The sequence below is a fragment of the Spermophilus citellus genome (assembly GCF_964194105.1).
Source record: "Spermophilus citellus genome assembly, chromosome: 17".
NCBI classification, from domain to species: domain Eukaryota; kingdom Metazoa; phylum Chordata; class Mammalia; order Rodentia; family Sciuridae; genus Spermophilus; species Spermophilus citellus.
Genome location: NC_138199.1, coordinates 27,109,030 through 27,123,227, shown reverse-complemented (window position 1 = coordinate 27,123,227; position 14,198 = coordinate 27,109,030). Strand labels below are relative to the sequence as shown.

General features: G+C 43.6%; 1 protein-coding gene across 2 annotated transcripts in view; it reads left to right on the top strand.

The window, feature by feature from the left end:
- The window catches only part of RAP1GAP2 (RAP1 GTPase activating protein 2), a 136,492-nt gene that overhangs the window by 95,029 nt on the left and 27,265 nt on the right, over window positions 1-14,198 (top strand). For both annotated transcript variants that reach the window (XR_014019378.1, XM_081271606.1), the window contains exons 10-13: window positions 1,791-1,874; window positions 7,353-7,453; window positions 9,776-9,905; window positions 12,335-12,490. Coding sequence is in view for 1 of the 2 variants with exons in the window: in XM_081271606.1 (XP_081127732.1) it covers window positions 1,791-1,874; window positions 7,353-7,453; window positions 9,776-9,905; window positions 12,335-12,490 (471 nt within the window). In the remaining variant the exon portion in view is untranslated. The remainder of the gene's footprint in view (window positions 1-1,790; window positions 1,875-7,352; window positions 7,454-9,775; window positions 9,906-12,334; window positions 12,491-14,198) is intronic.

The following is a 14,198-nucleotide window of genomic DNA, read 5'->3' as shown; positions in this document are numbered from 1 at the left end:
TGCTGGGGCTGGCTCTGTCCAGTCCCTGAGTCCCAACTCTGAAAACCAGGAGCCATGAAATGAAATGTCTGGGGCTAGGGGGGAGTGTGTGTGTGTGGAGAAGAGAGGACCCCATCCTGGTAGGACCAGAGAATTTAAGGCATTTTTTAACTTGTCAACCTCCTGGAATAAATGCCTTCTAAGTGTTCACAACTGGACACTCTTAGAAGCATCTATTTATTTATTCATCTGCAGTGGCTGAGCTAGTGGCAGAGTCCTCTGTCTCACCAAGCCTTTCTTCTGGATGCCTCTTTTTACAGTCTGTAGAAACTTACCAGAAATATGCTGTGCTCCACTGAACATTTTCTGTCATTCAGACTGACCTCCCTTTATGATTAAAGCTGAATTAGTGAGGTTTAACCACACATTAAAACCCCATCATAAAGGCCTAACTGAACTACTGGTTGGGTAATTTTTGTTGTCAGATCATATCCGCTGTGAGAGCCCAGTGATGTACATTTACACAGTTCTCTTTATAACTTGGAAAGCCTCCAGCCCCAGTAATGATTGAAAAGCAGCTGTATTTTCATTTTTTTTTTTTGTATTGGAAGGATTTCTGAAGTTCAACTGGGATGTTAGTCTGGCTGAGATGTTTGTGTTTAAAATTTGCAGTTTAGAACGTTTATTGGAAGGTCTCCATGGCCTAGTGCCCCTCCCTGAGAGGGCAGCTGTTCTCCTTTGACTCATCCCAGGCAGGAATGGTGGGCTCCCACAAGGGTCAGGCCAACAGGGCTCCCAATGGGGGAGCTGAGAAGTGTCTATTTCCTCAGGCAGCTGAGAACCTCACAGAGATACACAGTGAGTGGCAACCTAACACTGGCTATATATTCCAGCCAACAAGTTATGCCTGCTTTGTTCTTCCGTTAGCACAACACATGGACGAATCCTTTCTTTTTGCAGAAGATATCCCAGTAGTGCCCAAATATACTTCTCTTTCCTGACAAGCTGGTCCAACTCTTTCAGGAGTGTTGCACAGATGATGGTGATTCTGATGATGATGATGATGATGATGATGATGATGATGATGTTGTTGATGGTGATGATGTTGTAGCTGCTCTGTGCTCAGCACTTTGTGTGCCTGGTCTCTTTGAATCTTCATAACTACACATCTCCCTTTATCGGAAGAGAAACTGAAGTCCAGAGAAGTGAAGTGACACTCTCAAAGCTACATGGATAAAAGCAGGAGATTCAGAACTAGAGTTGAGTATTTCTGACCCAGACATCAACTCTAGGAGGAAAAATAGAAAATCTAATAGAACTTATGGTCAGGATTTCCTTTTTCTCTTCTGTTTGCTTTTTATTAGAGCGTGTTCCTCTATACTGCTCATTTTATGAAGAAAAGGATTGAAGCCTGGACAGAAGCAGGGACTTGCTCAAAATTATGCTGCTGAGAAGAGGTGGAATTAGAGCTAGAGCCATCCTTCCTGAAGAGTTTTGGGGGTTCTGGTTTCACTTTTAACACCACACATAAAATACTGGGGTATTTTATCCTGAGTCCCACTGGCTACTTAATTGCCCAAGCCATGGCTGGCACACCTGGATAGAATGGAATGGATGATACAGAGGATTGGTTACTACTGGGGAAACTCAGGTGTTGGGAGCTAGCTGAGACCTTTGGAGTTGCATCCTGATCATCTGCTTTTTTTAGCAGGGGGCACATTCTCTACCAAAATGAGTGCTTCCCCTTCCATTTGCATCTTCACTTACTTCCACATGAATAAAGTTGATTTTTTCCTTCCTACCTTTTCCAGGCCTCCCAAATGATTGTGTCTTATGATGAACATGATGTCAACAACACATTCAAATTTGGAGTCATTTATCAAAAAGCCAGACAGGTAAGCACCATGAATCCATACTGGTCATTATCTCCTATGGTTTCTCTGTTCATCTCCTAATCTAAATGCAGGATCCCTGAACTAAGTTCTTAAAGCATTCTGAATACAACTATCATATTTAAAGTGTGAATTGGACTGAGGGTATCAGAATCTTCAAGTAATGCCACTTCTTACAAAAAGGCCTGCAAGTCTTTTAAATCATGGTGTAGGTTTTCTTTTCTTTTCTTTTTTAATATTTATTTATTCTTTTAGTTTTCGGCGGACACAACATCTTTGTTTGTATGTGGTGCTGAGGATCGAACCCGGGCCGCACGCATGCCAGGCGAGCGCGCTACCGCTTGAGCCACATCCCCAGCCCATGGTGTAGGTTTTCACATAGTGAAGTCTGATTCTTCCTGGCTGAATTTGTGTTGATCTCAGTTTGTGTTTATCTATGGGCTGTCAGTCACCAGAAAAACCAAACTAGGTAGAGTGAACAGATTAGCATAATCTTATCTCTTCTTGCTCACTATTCTCCCAGCTGGGAATTAGCTTTTTCTCGATAAACTTCAGCTTTGTGCTGGAATCAATTATGGGCATCTCTTCCCAACTCTGTGTTCAATGACATCATGTTGGTAACTTGAAATCAGCCATGGAAGTATTTACACCATGGAAATTAGCAAGCCCCAGAATTTTAATTACTTCCTTTGGAAAGCCGGCACACCACTGCTACCCTCCTCTGTCTTTTGTAGCACTCACTTATAGCTTTGGAGTTAAATAATGTTTCTCAGAGGGTGATTCCATGAGACACTGTGAGCAAATGTCTTGGAGCAAGGGGTATCTGGATGTAGGAACATTTTAAAGGCTCTCAGAACCCCCAAGGTAAAAAATTCTTTTTTAAATTTTCTTGAGCCCATTACTTCCCATGCTTATTTGACCACGAACTTCCCATATTTCCTGTTTTTTACCATGAATATTTACTAACATCCTGGCAAGACAGTCAGATGGACATGCTGGTCTCCTCACCTAGGTTCTATGAGAAGAAGCTTCTGCACCCATCTTATCTTTGTATCATCCAAGAGACTAGATGGTGACTTTATATAAATACACTCAGTTGTTATATGAATTAATGAACAAATGAAAATTTTGGTGCTGCTAATGGCAGCTCTATAGTGTCCTCTGATTTTATCTGTTTTTTTTTTTTTTTTTTTTTGCGTATCAATCTTTCTTGGCCGGATGATGGCTGATTTCCTCATCTAAAGATATAAGACACAAGAGACATGTGTTTGCTTCAAAACACTATAATTATGTGAAGAGTTAGGATCTGAAAGACCAACACTGATGAATCTTATAATTTAAGGGAGATTATTCAGGTAGCCACTCTCATTATTTTCACATATTATATTTTTATTTCTTACAACTTGGCTAATGTAACCCCCCTAATTAAAGTTCTTTGCTTGTGAAATTTACCAAAACAGATCTTAAGGTGATTACAACCCAATGTTCCAGCAAAGTTATAATTACTGAACATTAACCATCCACCTCTGAGAAGGAGCCTCTGTATTATTTGTGTACCTGCTGCTGCTGCTGCTGCGGGGGAAAAAGCCAGGAAGATAAAATTCTTTTTTTTTTTTTTTTTTAAATCTAGGCAGATTGTTGTTTTGCAAACCTACAGCTGGGGGACATTTAATATGAACATTTGTTGCATAAAAACCCTGTGCTGGTCTTTGGATATAAATAAGCTTCACCCAACTCTGCTGTGTGTCATGTACTGTGCTAAGCACTGTGGGAGACATGGCGATGACTAAGACCCCCTCCTTGAGTACATGGTCGAGCTCAAGGCCAGTATAAAAATAATGACAATGCTAATAATACCAGACAAGGTGTGAATCCTGGACAAGAGGTGCATGCCCCAGAACCTATAATGAGTTGTTTTCTTGGTAGGAGTTGTAGATTTCCCTGAAGCAGCAGCTCTCACACTCAGACCCCATGACCCAGGACAAACAGGATGCTTGGCTGGAACTGCAATGTCTTCATGCCATGCTAAAGACTGGTGAACAAAAAACTTTTCATTAAAGATCCAGATAATAGATTTTTTTAAACTTTATGGGCCTTGGAGTCTCTGTTACTACCACCCTACTGCTTTTATTGTGCAAAATCAGCCAAAGACAATATGCAAATGAGTTGGCCTGGCCATGTTCCAATAAAATTTTATTGATTAAAAAAAAGAAGTGGGCCAGGCTTGGTCCATGGGCCATAGTTTGCTGACACCTGCTAGAAATCTGTGTTTCCAAAACTTCCGATTTTCACAGACCACATTTAGGATCTGTATTATGGCACTTATTTCACCAGTGGCCACTGTTAAAATTTTTAACACACTCCTACTATTAACCACTAAATTTTTTTCTTAAAAAAAAAGTTTTTTTTAAAAAAACTAAAGTGTTTTTATTTGTTTTGGGTGGTGCCAAGGACTGAACTCCGGACATTGCTCAAGCTAGGCAAATGCTTTACCACTGAGCTGTACTCCCAGCCCTTAGTGCATTTATTTTTTTAAAAGGAAATTCTAGATCACCCTCCTCTAATTGGAAAACCAGTGTCACTTGCCATGAAATCAAAGTAATTCTAAGAGGAAATACTATTAACAAACAAGTAGAGTTACTGAAATCTACTAGATTCTGTTGCCTGTTGAAGACTTGGAATCTGAGGTTTGCTTTTATTAGTTACAAAGCAGGCCTAAGTGGGGCTGGGAGTGTAGCTCAGTGGTACAGCACGTGTTTAGCATGATCAAGGACCTGGGTTCAATCTCAAGCACTGCCCCCCAAAATAGGGGACATTAAGGAGATATTAAAGAATTGCCTATGGGAGACTGTCCTTGAAGTGATTGGACACACTGAATTTTTTTTTTTTTTATATGAAGCCATTCATTGGAGTCCATGGCTGTTTGCAGAGCCATCAGCTGTTTGCAGGTCCTGCTGCTGTAGGCAGAAAACAGTAGTAACAAGTTGCTCATCAGATAGGGTTAGTCAGTTGTTAAAGCCTAACACCATTTGCAAAGCTTGCTACTGTTTTCAGCTTTGCCTTTTTTATAATGTATTCTTTAATTGTTAAACTTCTTTTTTTGGGGGAGGGTACCGGGGATTGAACTCAGGGGCACTCAACCACTGAACCACATCCCCAGCTCAGTTTTGTATTTTATTAGAGACAGGGTCTCACTGAGTTGCTTAGTGCCTCGCCATTGCTGAGACTGGCTTTGAACTCTAGATCCTCCCGTCTCAGCCTCCCGAGCCACTGGGATTACAGGCGTGCACCACTGTACCCAGCAATTGTTACACTTCTTAATTTTAGATATTTGTGGATTCACATGTAATTGGATGAAAGAGCTCATGAATCTTTTACCCAGTTTTCCCCACGGTCATGTCTTACACAACTACAGCACAAGATCACAACCATGGTGACATTGACACAATTCTCAGATATTATTCAGATATCCACAGATAGTATTCAGATATCCCCAGTTTACAGGTACTCATTTGTGTGTGTGCATGTGCGTGCGGGTGAGTATTTGATCTCTTTTGTTCTGTGTCATTTTATCCACCTGTAGGTTCCATAGTCAAGAAACAAGAATTTTGTCACCACAGGGATCCCTCCTGTTTTCCTTTATCACCATGCTCACCTCCCTCTCACCTCTCTTCTCCTCCCTCACTCCAGTCCCTAACCCCTAGCCATCTGCAGAGCATTGATCTGTTCTCCAGCTTCAAAAATTGTATTCCAAAAACTTACACAAATGGAGTCATACAGTACATAGCCTTTTGGGGTTGCTTTTCTCTGCTCAGTAGCATTTGTCCAAGTTCTTGAGTGTGTCACTAGTTTGTCCGTTCTTATTGCTGAGTAGTTTTCCATGTCTGGCTGTATTAGGGTTTGTTTAACCATTCATTCATTGAAGGACATCTGGGTTGTTGCCAGGTGTTGGCTATGATGAATAAAACTACTATGAATATTTGTATACAGCTTTTGGTTTTATTTGAATGCAAGTTTTCATTTCTCTGGAATAAATGCCTAGGAGCACAATTGCTGGTTGTATATGGTAATTATATGTTTAGTTTGTAGGAAACTGCCAAGCTCTTCTTGAGTGGCTGTTCCCACCAAAAAAATATATGAGTGATCCAGTTCCTCTATATCTTTGCCAGATTTGGTGTTTTCACTATTTTTTATTAATTTGAGCCATTCTGATAGGTGTGTTGTGATATCTCATTATAGTTTTAATTTGCATTTCTCTAAAGGCTAACTATGTTGAACATCTTTTCATGTGCTTGTTTGCCATCTGTGCATCCTCTTAGGTGAAATGTCTGTTCTTTTGACCATTTTCTCATACTGTTGAGTTTTAAATTTTCTTTATAATAGCTTTATTAAGGTGTAATTCTCATGCTGTGTAATTCACAGAAGCGTGTGAGTTGTATTTTCATCAAGTGATTTATAGTGTAATCACACAGTGGTATGGCACTCTAATTCCGGGATATTTTCATCACTCTCCAAAGTTACTCTCCCACCTTGTTACCTTTAGCTCCTGGCAGCCACTAATCTACTTTCTATCCCTGTGAATAGAAAGTACCTTTTGTAAGAGTCTGTACCTTTTGCAAGAATTTCTTATTTTTTTTTAAAAGAAAGACATCTTTTATTCTTTTTTTTTGTCTTAGATAATCTTTTTTTTTTTTTTTAGCTACACATGACATTACAATGATCTTGGCAATTAAGAGTTTCTTTTTTATGGCTGGATATTCCATGGTATGAATATATCACATTTTTAAATCCATTTATTGATAGACATTTGGGTTATTTCCACTTTGGGGACATTTTACATACCACTACTATTAACATTGACACACAAATTTTTGTGTGGCCATATGTTTTAATTTCTCTTGGTTACTCACCTAGGAGTGGAATTGTGGTCATATAGTACCTCTATGTTTAGCCTTCTGAGGAATTGCCAGACGGTTTTCCAAAGTAGTTGCACCATTTTCTCTTCCCATTGTCTATTTATGTGGGTTCTGATTTCTCTACATCCTTACCAACACTTGTTGTCTTTCCTTTTTAATCATAGCCATCCTAGTGGGTGTGAAGTGGTATCTCATTGTGGTTTTGAGTACTGTAGTGTTATGATTGTTTTTTTTCTATGTTTTTGATACTAGCTCTTTGTTGGGAGTCCAATTACCAAATTTTTATTAATGGATCATGTTTTTGGTATCAATCTAAGAACTCTTTGTGTCAGTTTTGCCTTTTGTACTAACTTTTGCTCAAATAGAAAGGTCTCATTAACTAGCTGCTAGGATCCAGCTCTGTGGAGTGGATGGATTCTCCATTAGCCCATCCTCCAGTGGAGGATGGCTGTGGTGAAATTTATTGGGAGAGAGGGAAGAAGAAATAAAAGGACCGGGTATGTGGCAGCCCTTCTTTTGGCACCAAGATGGTGTTTTTAAACTCCTGTTCCTGTTTCTCTTTAAGACCCTGGAGGAGGAACTATTTGGGAACAACGAAGAGAGTCCTGCTTTCAAGGAGTTCTTGGATCTGCTAGGGGACACAATCACGCTGCAGGACTTTAAAGGGTGAGTTTTAGCCAAGGGATTGCTGTAGTCCCATTGGTGAGGCCCTAGTAGAAGAGCCAGGGGCAGACAGCTCAGTCCTCAAGGAGCACATGTGAGAGTTAAAACCATACCCAAGGAAGATGAGACTGTCTTCAGCATCTGATGAACCCTCACTTATCTGCATTCCTAAAGAATCAGTGGTCCAAGGGATAATTAACATGGCAGGTTATCTGAAAGGCATTGCCATTTGGCTTTAGGATGTGTGCTGGGGATGCTTCCTCTGAGATTTTCCTTCCTAATTGCATTTGACTCAGACTGTGAATGAAATGAATCCACCTTTCCTACCTCTCACCCGCCAGGCAAGAGTTCCCTGTGCAATTTGGAAGGAAATGACCCCTTTCAGATAATACATAAAGAGTGGGTAATTAAGAATCCATGTAAATATAATCTCCCCATCCCAGGAGGAGTCTATGCATCAGTATATGGGTCTTTTTAAAATTTTTTTTAAATTTTTTTTTATTGGTTGTTCAAAACATTACATAGTTCTTGATATATCATATTTCACACTTTGATTCAAGTGGGTTATGAACTCCCATTTTTACCCCATATACAGATTGCAGAATCACATCAGTTACACTTCCACTGATTTACATATTGACATACTCATGTCTGTTGTATTCTGCTGCCTTTCCTATCCTCTACTATCTCCCCTCCCCTCCCCTCCCCTCTTAGTATATGGGTCTTTAAGTGGACAGAAAGATTAAATATTGGTGCTATTGCTTGGAAGGTTCTGGCTCTTGGTTTTCCTTGGCAAAAGCAACATTTGGGAATATTTCAGACCTGGCCAGCCATGAACTTGGTGTGTGGCTGAGGGTCCTAGAATTCACACCCCTCTCCCGCCTCAGGAGTGAAAATAGGAGGCGCTTATAAACATCATATGTAAAAACACCTAGCCTAATTGCCTGACATGCAGTAGGTGTTCAACAATTGCTTTCTTCCTCTTTTCCCTTTCTCCCTATTTTTTCTTCTTCAAAGTCACCACTGCTGTCTAGGGTCAATCACACCTGTGTTAAAATCCCAGCTCTGTCGCCCACTAGCTCTAAGACTTTGGGCAAGTGACTTTACCTTGGCAAGCTTCAGTTACCTCATCTGTAAGAAGGGAAATAAAATACTGACCCCACAAGGATGTTGGGGGATTAAAATAGTGAATGCATTTGGAACAGTTAGGCTAGTGCCACACACCGGTCATCATTATTGTTACTGTTCTGATTTTTCCGACTTTTGTGGACTTTGAGATAGCATCACTATAAGAGGTATCCTGATTTTGGTGATGTTACAATGCTAAAGTCATGGGTCATAGAATGGATGAAATACATTATACTAATCCCAGAAATATCCAGAGATAGGTAATACTATCCCTTCATGTTATAGAAAAAGGAAACTGAGACCTGGAAAGATTAAGTGATATGCCCAAGGTCATAAGCTGACTTAGCGCCAGAAGCAGATTTAGAACCTGAAATGTCCACCAGCCCATCCAGCATCCTTTCTGCCACATTGGGCTGAGCACATTTTCTGCCTGGTAGTAAGTACTGGGATATTGACGTCCAGGGACCATCTTATTTCATTTTCTTTAAGGAACTTGCATCTGCATTTTCTTCCCCTTGCTGAAGAATGTGGTCCAGGGCTAGCAGCTATTATTCTGTAGAGGCAGAAGGGACAGATCTTGGAAGCCCACCTAGTTTCCTCCATGCTTTTTTTTTTCCTGCCTAAGAATATGCAGCCTGAGAAGGGACCTTCCTGGATATCCTAAGCTGGGTACTGCTGCAGCTGGGCCTCCATATCAGGGACTAGCTAGGTACAAGCCAAGCATCTGTCATCTCTCCTGGCTGATTCCGGATGCCATTGTGGGGCTCACCATCATCCAGCAGGGTGGCTGGTTGCCCTGGCTCTGGGAAGATGATTTGGATATAACCTTGCAGAGAGCAAAAGGCCGTGCCCAGCCTTGGGGGCCACTGGCAGCTGGGATGGACATTTGTCTGGGATCTTGGACAACAGGCCTCCCTTCCCCACATGACCAGTGGTGCATGGGGGACACAACAAGGCTTGGGTTGGAGGTTCTGCCTTTTTATTTAGACAACAGATGTCTGGTTAGAACTCCAGGCTAGTCTGCTCAGAAGAACACCCTTCCCTGCTCTCCCCACCTTGTTCTCTCCTTTGCCCTCACCTCCTCCCTCAACTCTTCCATCTGCTCTCCAGCTGCCTCATAACCTTAGGGGAGTTTGCACCACGTTGCCTGCTTCCCCTCACTCTTTCTCTCCTGCTCCTGCCCTGTTTTACTGACAGTTTCCGAGGAGGCCTGGATGTGACCCACGGACAGACAGGGGTGGAGTCAGTGTACACAACCTTCCGGGACCGGGAGATCATGTTTCACGTCTCCACAAAGCTGCCATTCACCGAGGGTGATGCCCAACAGGTAGCCTGGTTTTGGAGGACTCTGGGCGCTTGGGTATGCCCCTCGAAGGCCCAGCTCCTGGGCTGACCTTCCCGGGGGATGGTCAGGGGGCTTTCATTTGTGTAACTAAGAGGACAATCTGTTCAGCATCTCAGGTCACAGCCTGTTTTCTTGTGTGGTCTCACCAGGGTGGCACCTCAGCAATCCAGTGCAGGAGGCAGGCCAATGCTCCTGGTGATTCCCTCTTTGACAGCTGGGGAAACTGCAGTCCAAGGGCAGGCCCTTAAGAGACTTTCTTGAGGGCTGAGGGTGTAGCTCAGTTCTAGAGTGGGAACTTATGAAGAGGTCCAGGGTTCCGTTCCCAGCATTAACAGAAAAAAAAACACCTCCTTAAGGTTTCACAGTCAGGGAGGGGCTGAGCTGGGAGCAGAGCCTGTGACCCTGATCATCTAGGGTGGAGATAATGGGTGCATGACCCCATCTGCAAGTGGAGTCTTGAAACCAGCTGAGCCACTTAGAGGTGTGTGACTCTGGGCAACTGGTTACCTTTTGCCTCACTTTTCTTCTCTGTAGACTGGGGACAGCAGCTCTATGTCAGAGAGCTGTTATGGGTCACATAACAGTTACTGAATATAAGGCTGCTGCAGTGGATGCTTGGCACGTGGCTGCTCTCTGTATAACAGCAATTTCTTGCCCAGGCCACTAGTCTTTTTGCCTCCCTGCTGCCCTGGAGCTCTTACTGCATGAGGACCTCCCCACATCCCTTCTCGCTCTGCCCACCTGCCTGTGGGCAGGAATTCAGCCGGTACCCATGGACGTGTGTTACTAGAGTTCGCTCGTGCTCATTCATGTTTGCTGTTTCGACAGCCACACGTCCCTGGGGAGAGCCTTCCCTCTGAAAAGCAGCTGATCTTGGAGGTCGCAACGCCCCAGCCCTTTTGGGTCCCTTTTCTGTCTCTGGGAAAACAAGAAGGGCAGATGGGTCTTTGCCCAAACTCTGACCTATTTGTTTCTGAGCAGGGAACTGAGAGGGAGCAGAGAGGTAAAATTGTAAACATAGTGCTGGCTTCTTAGGAGAAAAAGGAAATTGGCAAATGAAATTATGATTTGGCTCTCAAATAACGACTGAATGTTCCAGAAACAAATGGGAGCAGGATTCCTTTTGTATCCACAGTGGGCTTTCTCTAGGTGTCACCTTCAGTCTCTGCTCCCTCCTGTTCCCCTCACCTGCTGCCCCAGCCTGGGACTTTTTCTCGCAGGCCACTTCAGTCTGACATATGTTAATTGGGAAGTGTACCTTGGCATGGAGCTTGACTCTTGGCAGGGACTGAATAAATATTAGTTTTCTCTCCCTAAGAAATGGGAGGGTATGTGTGGAATGAGATAATTTGCATAAAAGTGCCCAGCAGAGTGCCCGGGATATGGCAGATGTTCAGAAAATGAGAAACTCCATATAAAAGGGATGAGCATTGGGCCTGCATATAGTAGGTGCCTAATAAAGGAACAAATGTGTAGGTGTACAGGAGGACTTTAGCATTTGAAATCATGCATGTGAATAGCCCAACACAATTCTTGACCCACAGTAGGTGCTTAGTGACCAAAAGCACCTGGCACCATTTAGGAAACCAAGACAGGTTTGGGTTTCTGTCCTCTACTCCCCTCTTACACCCAGGTGACCCGAGCCCCTTTAAGCATGGCTAGCTCTCTTCTGGTGGAATGCACCACCCACTCATCTGGCCCCACCTCCCATCCACATTTCTATCCAGACTCCTCACACCATCTCCTCTTCCAGGGAGCCTTCTCAGGTTGCTACCAGGCCCTTAGATTATCCCGCCTCTCTATCCCAGAGCTGTGAGGCACTTCATGTGCAGCAGTCAACTTAGCACTTGCTGACTGGCAGCTTTGTTAGGGTTCTCAGGTGGTTCTGCCCAGATCAATATAACTCTCCTGGGGCCAGACCCAGCCTCACCATTTTTCTTCTTTTGTGTGTGATACTGAACCCAGGGTTGCTCTACCTCTGAGCTACATCACCAGCCTCCACCTTCTGACCCCCTCCTTTTTTTGTGGGGTAGGGGTAGGTCTCCAAAGATGGTCTCAAATTTGTGATCCTACTGCCTTGGCCTCCTGAATAACTGGATTGTAGGCATGTTCCGCTGCACCGGGCTCCCGCCTCACCTTTTAAATATTTTCCCTGGGTCCTGAGTTAGGGCTTGGCACACCATCAAGCTCCGAAACGTGCTTACTGGCTGCTACCTAACAACTTGGGCATCTTCCCCGTTCTTTTCTTCCTGGTGGCTTCTAAGGATTGAAAGAAGCTCCCTGGAGAGCTAGGTCTCAGAGCTGTAGGGTTTACATACCAAGGGAAAACTTATGGGGAATTTCTTATACAGATTTTTCTGTTTTCAGGATGTTCCTTACTGGCTTGTAATGATGGAATACTTTTTGTTTAGCTCCAGAGAAAGAGACACATTGGGAATGACATTGTGGCCATCATCTTCCAAGAAGAAAATACACCATTCGTCCCAGATATGATTGCCTCCAATTTCTTACACGCCTACATTGTGGTGCAGGTCGAGAGCCCAGGCACAGAGACCCCATCCTACAAGGTAAGGGTAGGCCTGGCTGGAGACAGTCACTGCCCAGATGCCTCCCCGCATTTTGTGGATTCACGACATCAAAAGTCACGAGTTGTCAACAGTGTTGGAGTTCTGTGAGTTGCCAGGTTGCTGGGGTCTGAAGCTAGACTCTTGGTGGCAAGCACCTTCCAGGTTATTCCACCCGTTTTGCTGGCTGCAGGCTCTACAGCTTCCAACTTGAGGGTCCAGAAGCCTAGAATGTCATATTTAGAATGCAGTGATGTCCTGTGCTAGAATATGGCAGAACGTGAGGGGAGAAGGTGAGAGTGGAGAGGACGTCAGGAAAAGGGAAAGGTAGTAGCAAACAGAGGGAAGAAAGAGAAAGGGGGCATGGGCGTGGTAGACCCTGGCACTCTGGTCTGGCCATTCTAGACTCATGGGTGATCTCAACTTGAAGACTTTAGGGAGGCAGGGATGCAAGACCTGGCCAGTGAGTGGCAGGGAAGATGGACTCATGGTCTTCACTAGTGGGAATGGGGCAGACACAGAGCAACCCATTGTTCTGACATCCCTCATCTGCCCACTCCTGATGGCTGCCTTCCTCCTGTCCATGAGTAACAATCCTGACCTCCCGGACAGCATTTTCACCCTGTCATGGTGGTTCCGGGGGTATGGAACCTGAGGGAGAGAGGCTGAGGCAGGGTTTTTAAGGTGTCAGGTTGTGTTGGCATGACATGCCCTCCCCACTCCTGGCTACTCGCCTTTCCTTCTCAGTGCCTTGGCACCAACTGCTATTGGTGCACTTTTCTGCATTTTCTGGGAAGAGAGGCCCCAGATCAAATTCTCATAGGGCTCCCTGCTCCAAAAAATGTTGGGAACCATCATTCTCTGGAAGAGGAGAAATGAGCTTGTCATTGCTAACAGGAGATAATGAGCCTGGTAATATTTCCTAGATAATAACTTAGGTCAGTGCTGATTCCTTGGGTTCTCTGCCATAGCACCTCATGGCCATCTTTATAAATATTAATTTTGGTAGGTACGGTTATGTTTCTCTTACATCAGTGCAAACATAGATGTATTGAGTGCAAAATTCCCATTGAAATTTAAAATCAAATGTGAGACTTAAAAAAAAAAGAAACAAAGAAAAGAAAAAGCTAAAAAAAAAAAAAACCAAATCCCTCCCGTTGTGATGAGCTGATTTCCTTACGTGGGCATGTTTGTGTTTCTCGGGCGTTGAGCAATCTTAGCTGCAAGGTTGGAGCAGCCGTGGTGTGGCCATTTCCTAGAAAGCTGTGGGGTCACCTGCTTTGACTGAAATGGGCATTCTTGTCATAGCTGCTTGATGAATTTGTCAGGGAAAGTGAATTTACTCATTCAGTGCCCCACCGGGTGCCATCATGTGCCATTGGCATCATGCTGGGGTGGGGAACAAGGAAGTGACATGCAGAATTGCCCTGCAGGTCCTGGCTGACCCTAGACAAGGGACGGAGGAGCCAGTGAGTGTAGTTCAGACACTGGACAGCTCAAATAACCAACTGGTTCTTTTAACAGCCCACCAAGGTGGAAGAGCTGTGGAGAAAGAAAGCCTTGAAAGAAAGTCATCTGGATGTGGCTTGTCTGATGGCTTCTTGTGGACGTTTAATATTTGCTTTTTATTCCTTATAGGAGATGGAGCTCAGATAACTGGCTTCTCTACTTTCTTAAAAAAATTTTTTTTTAAAGTTATAGATGGACACAA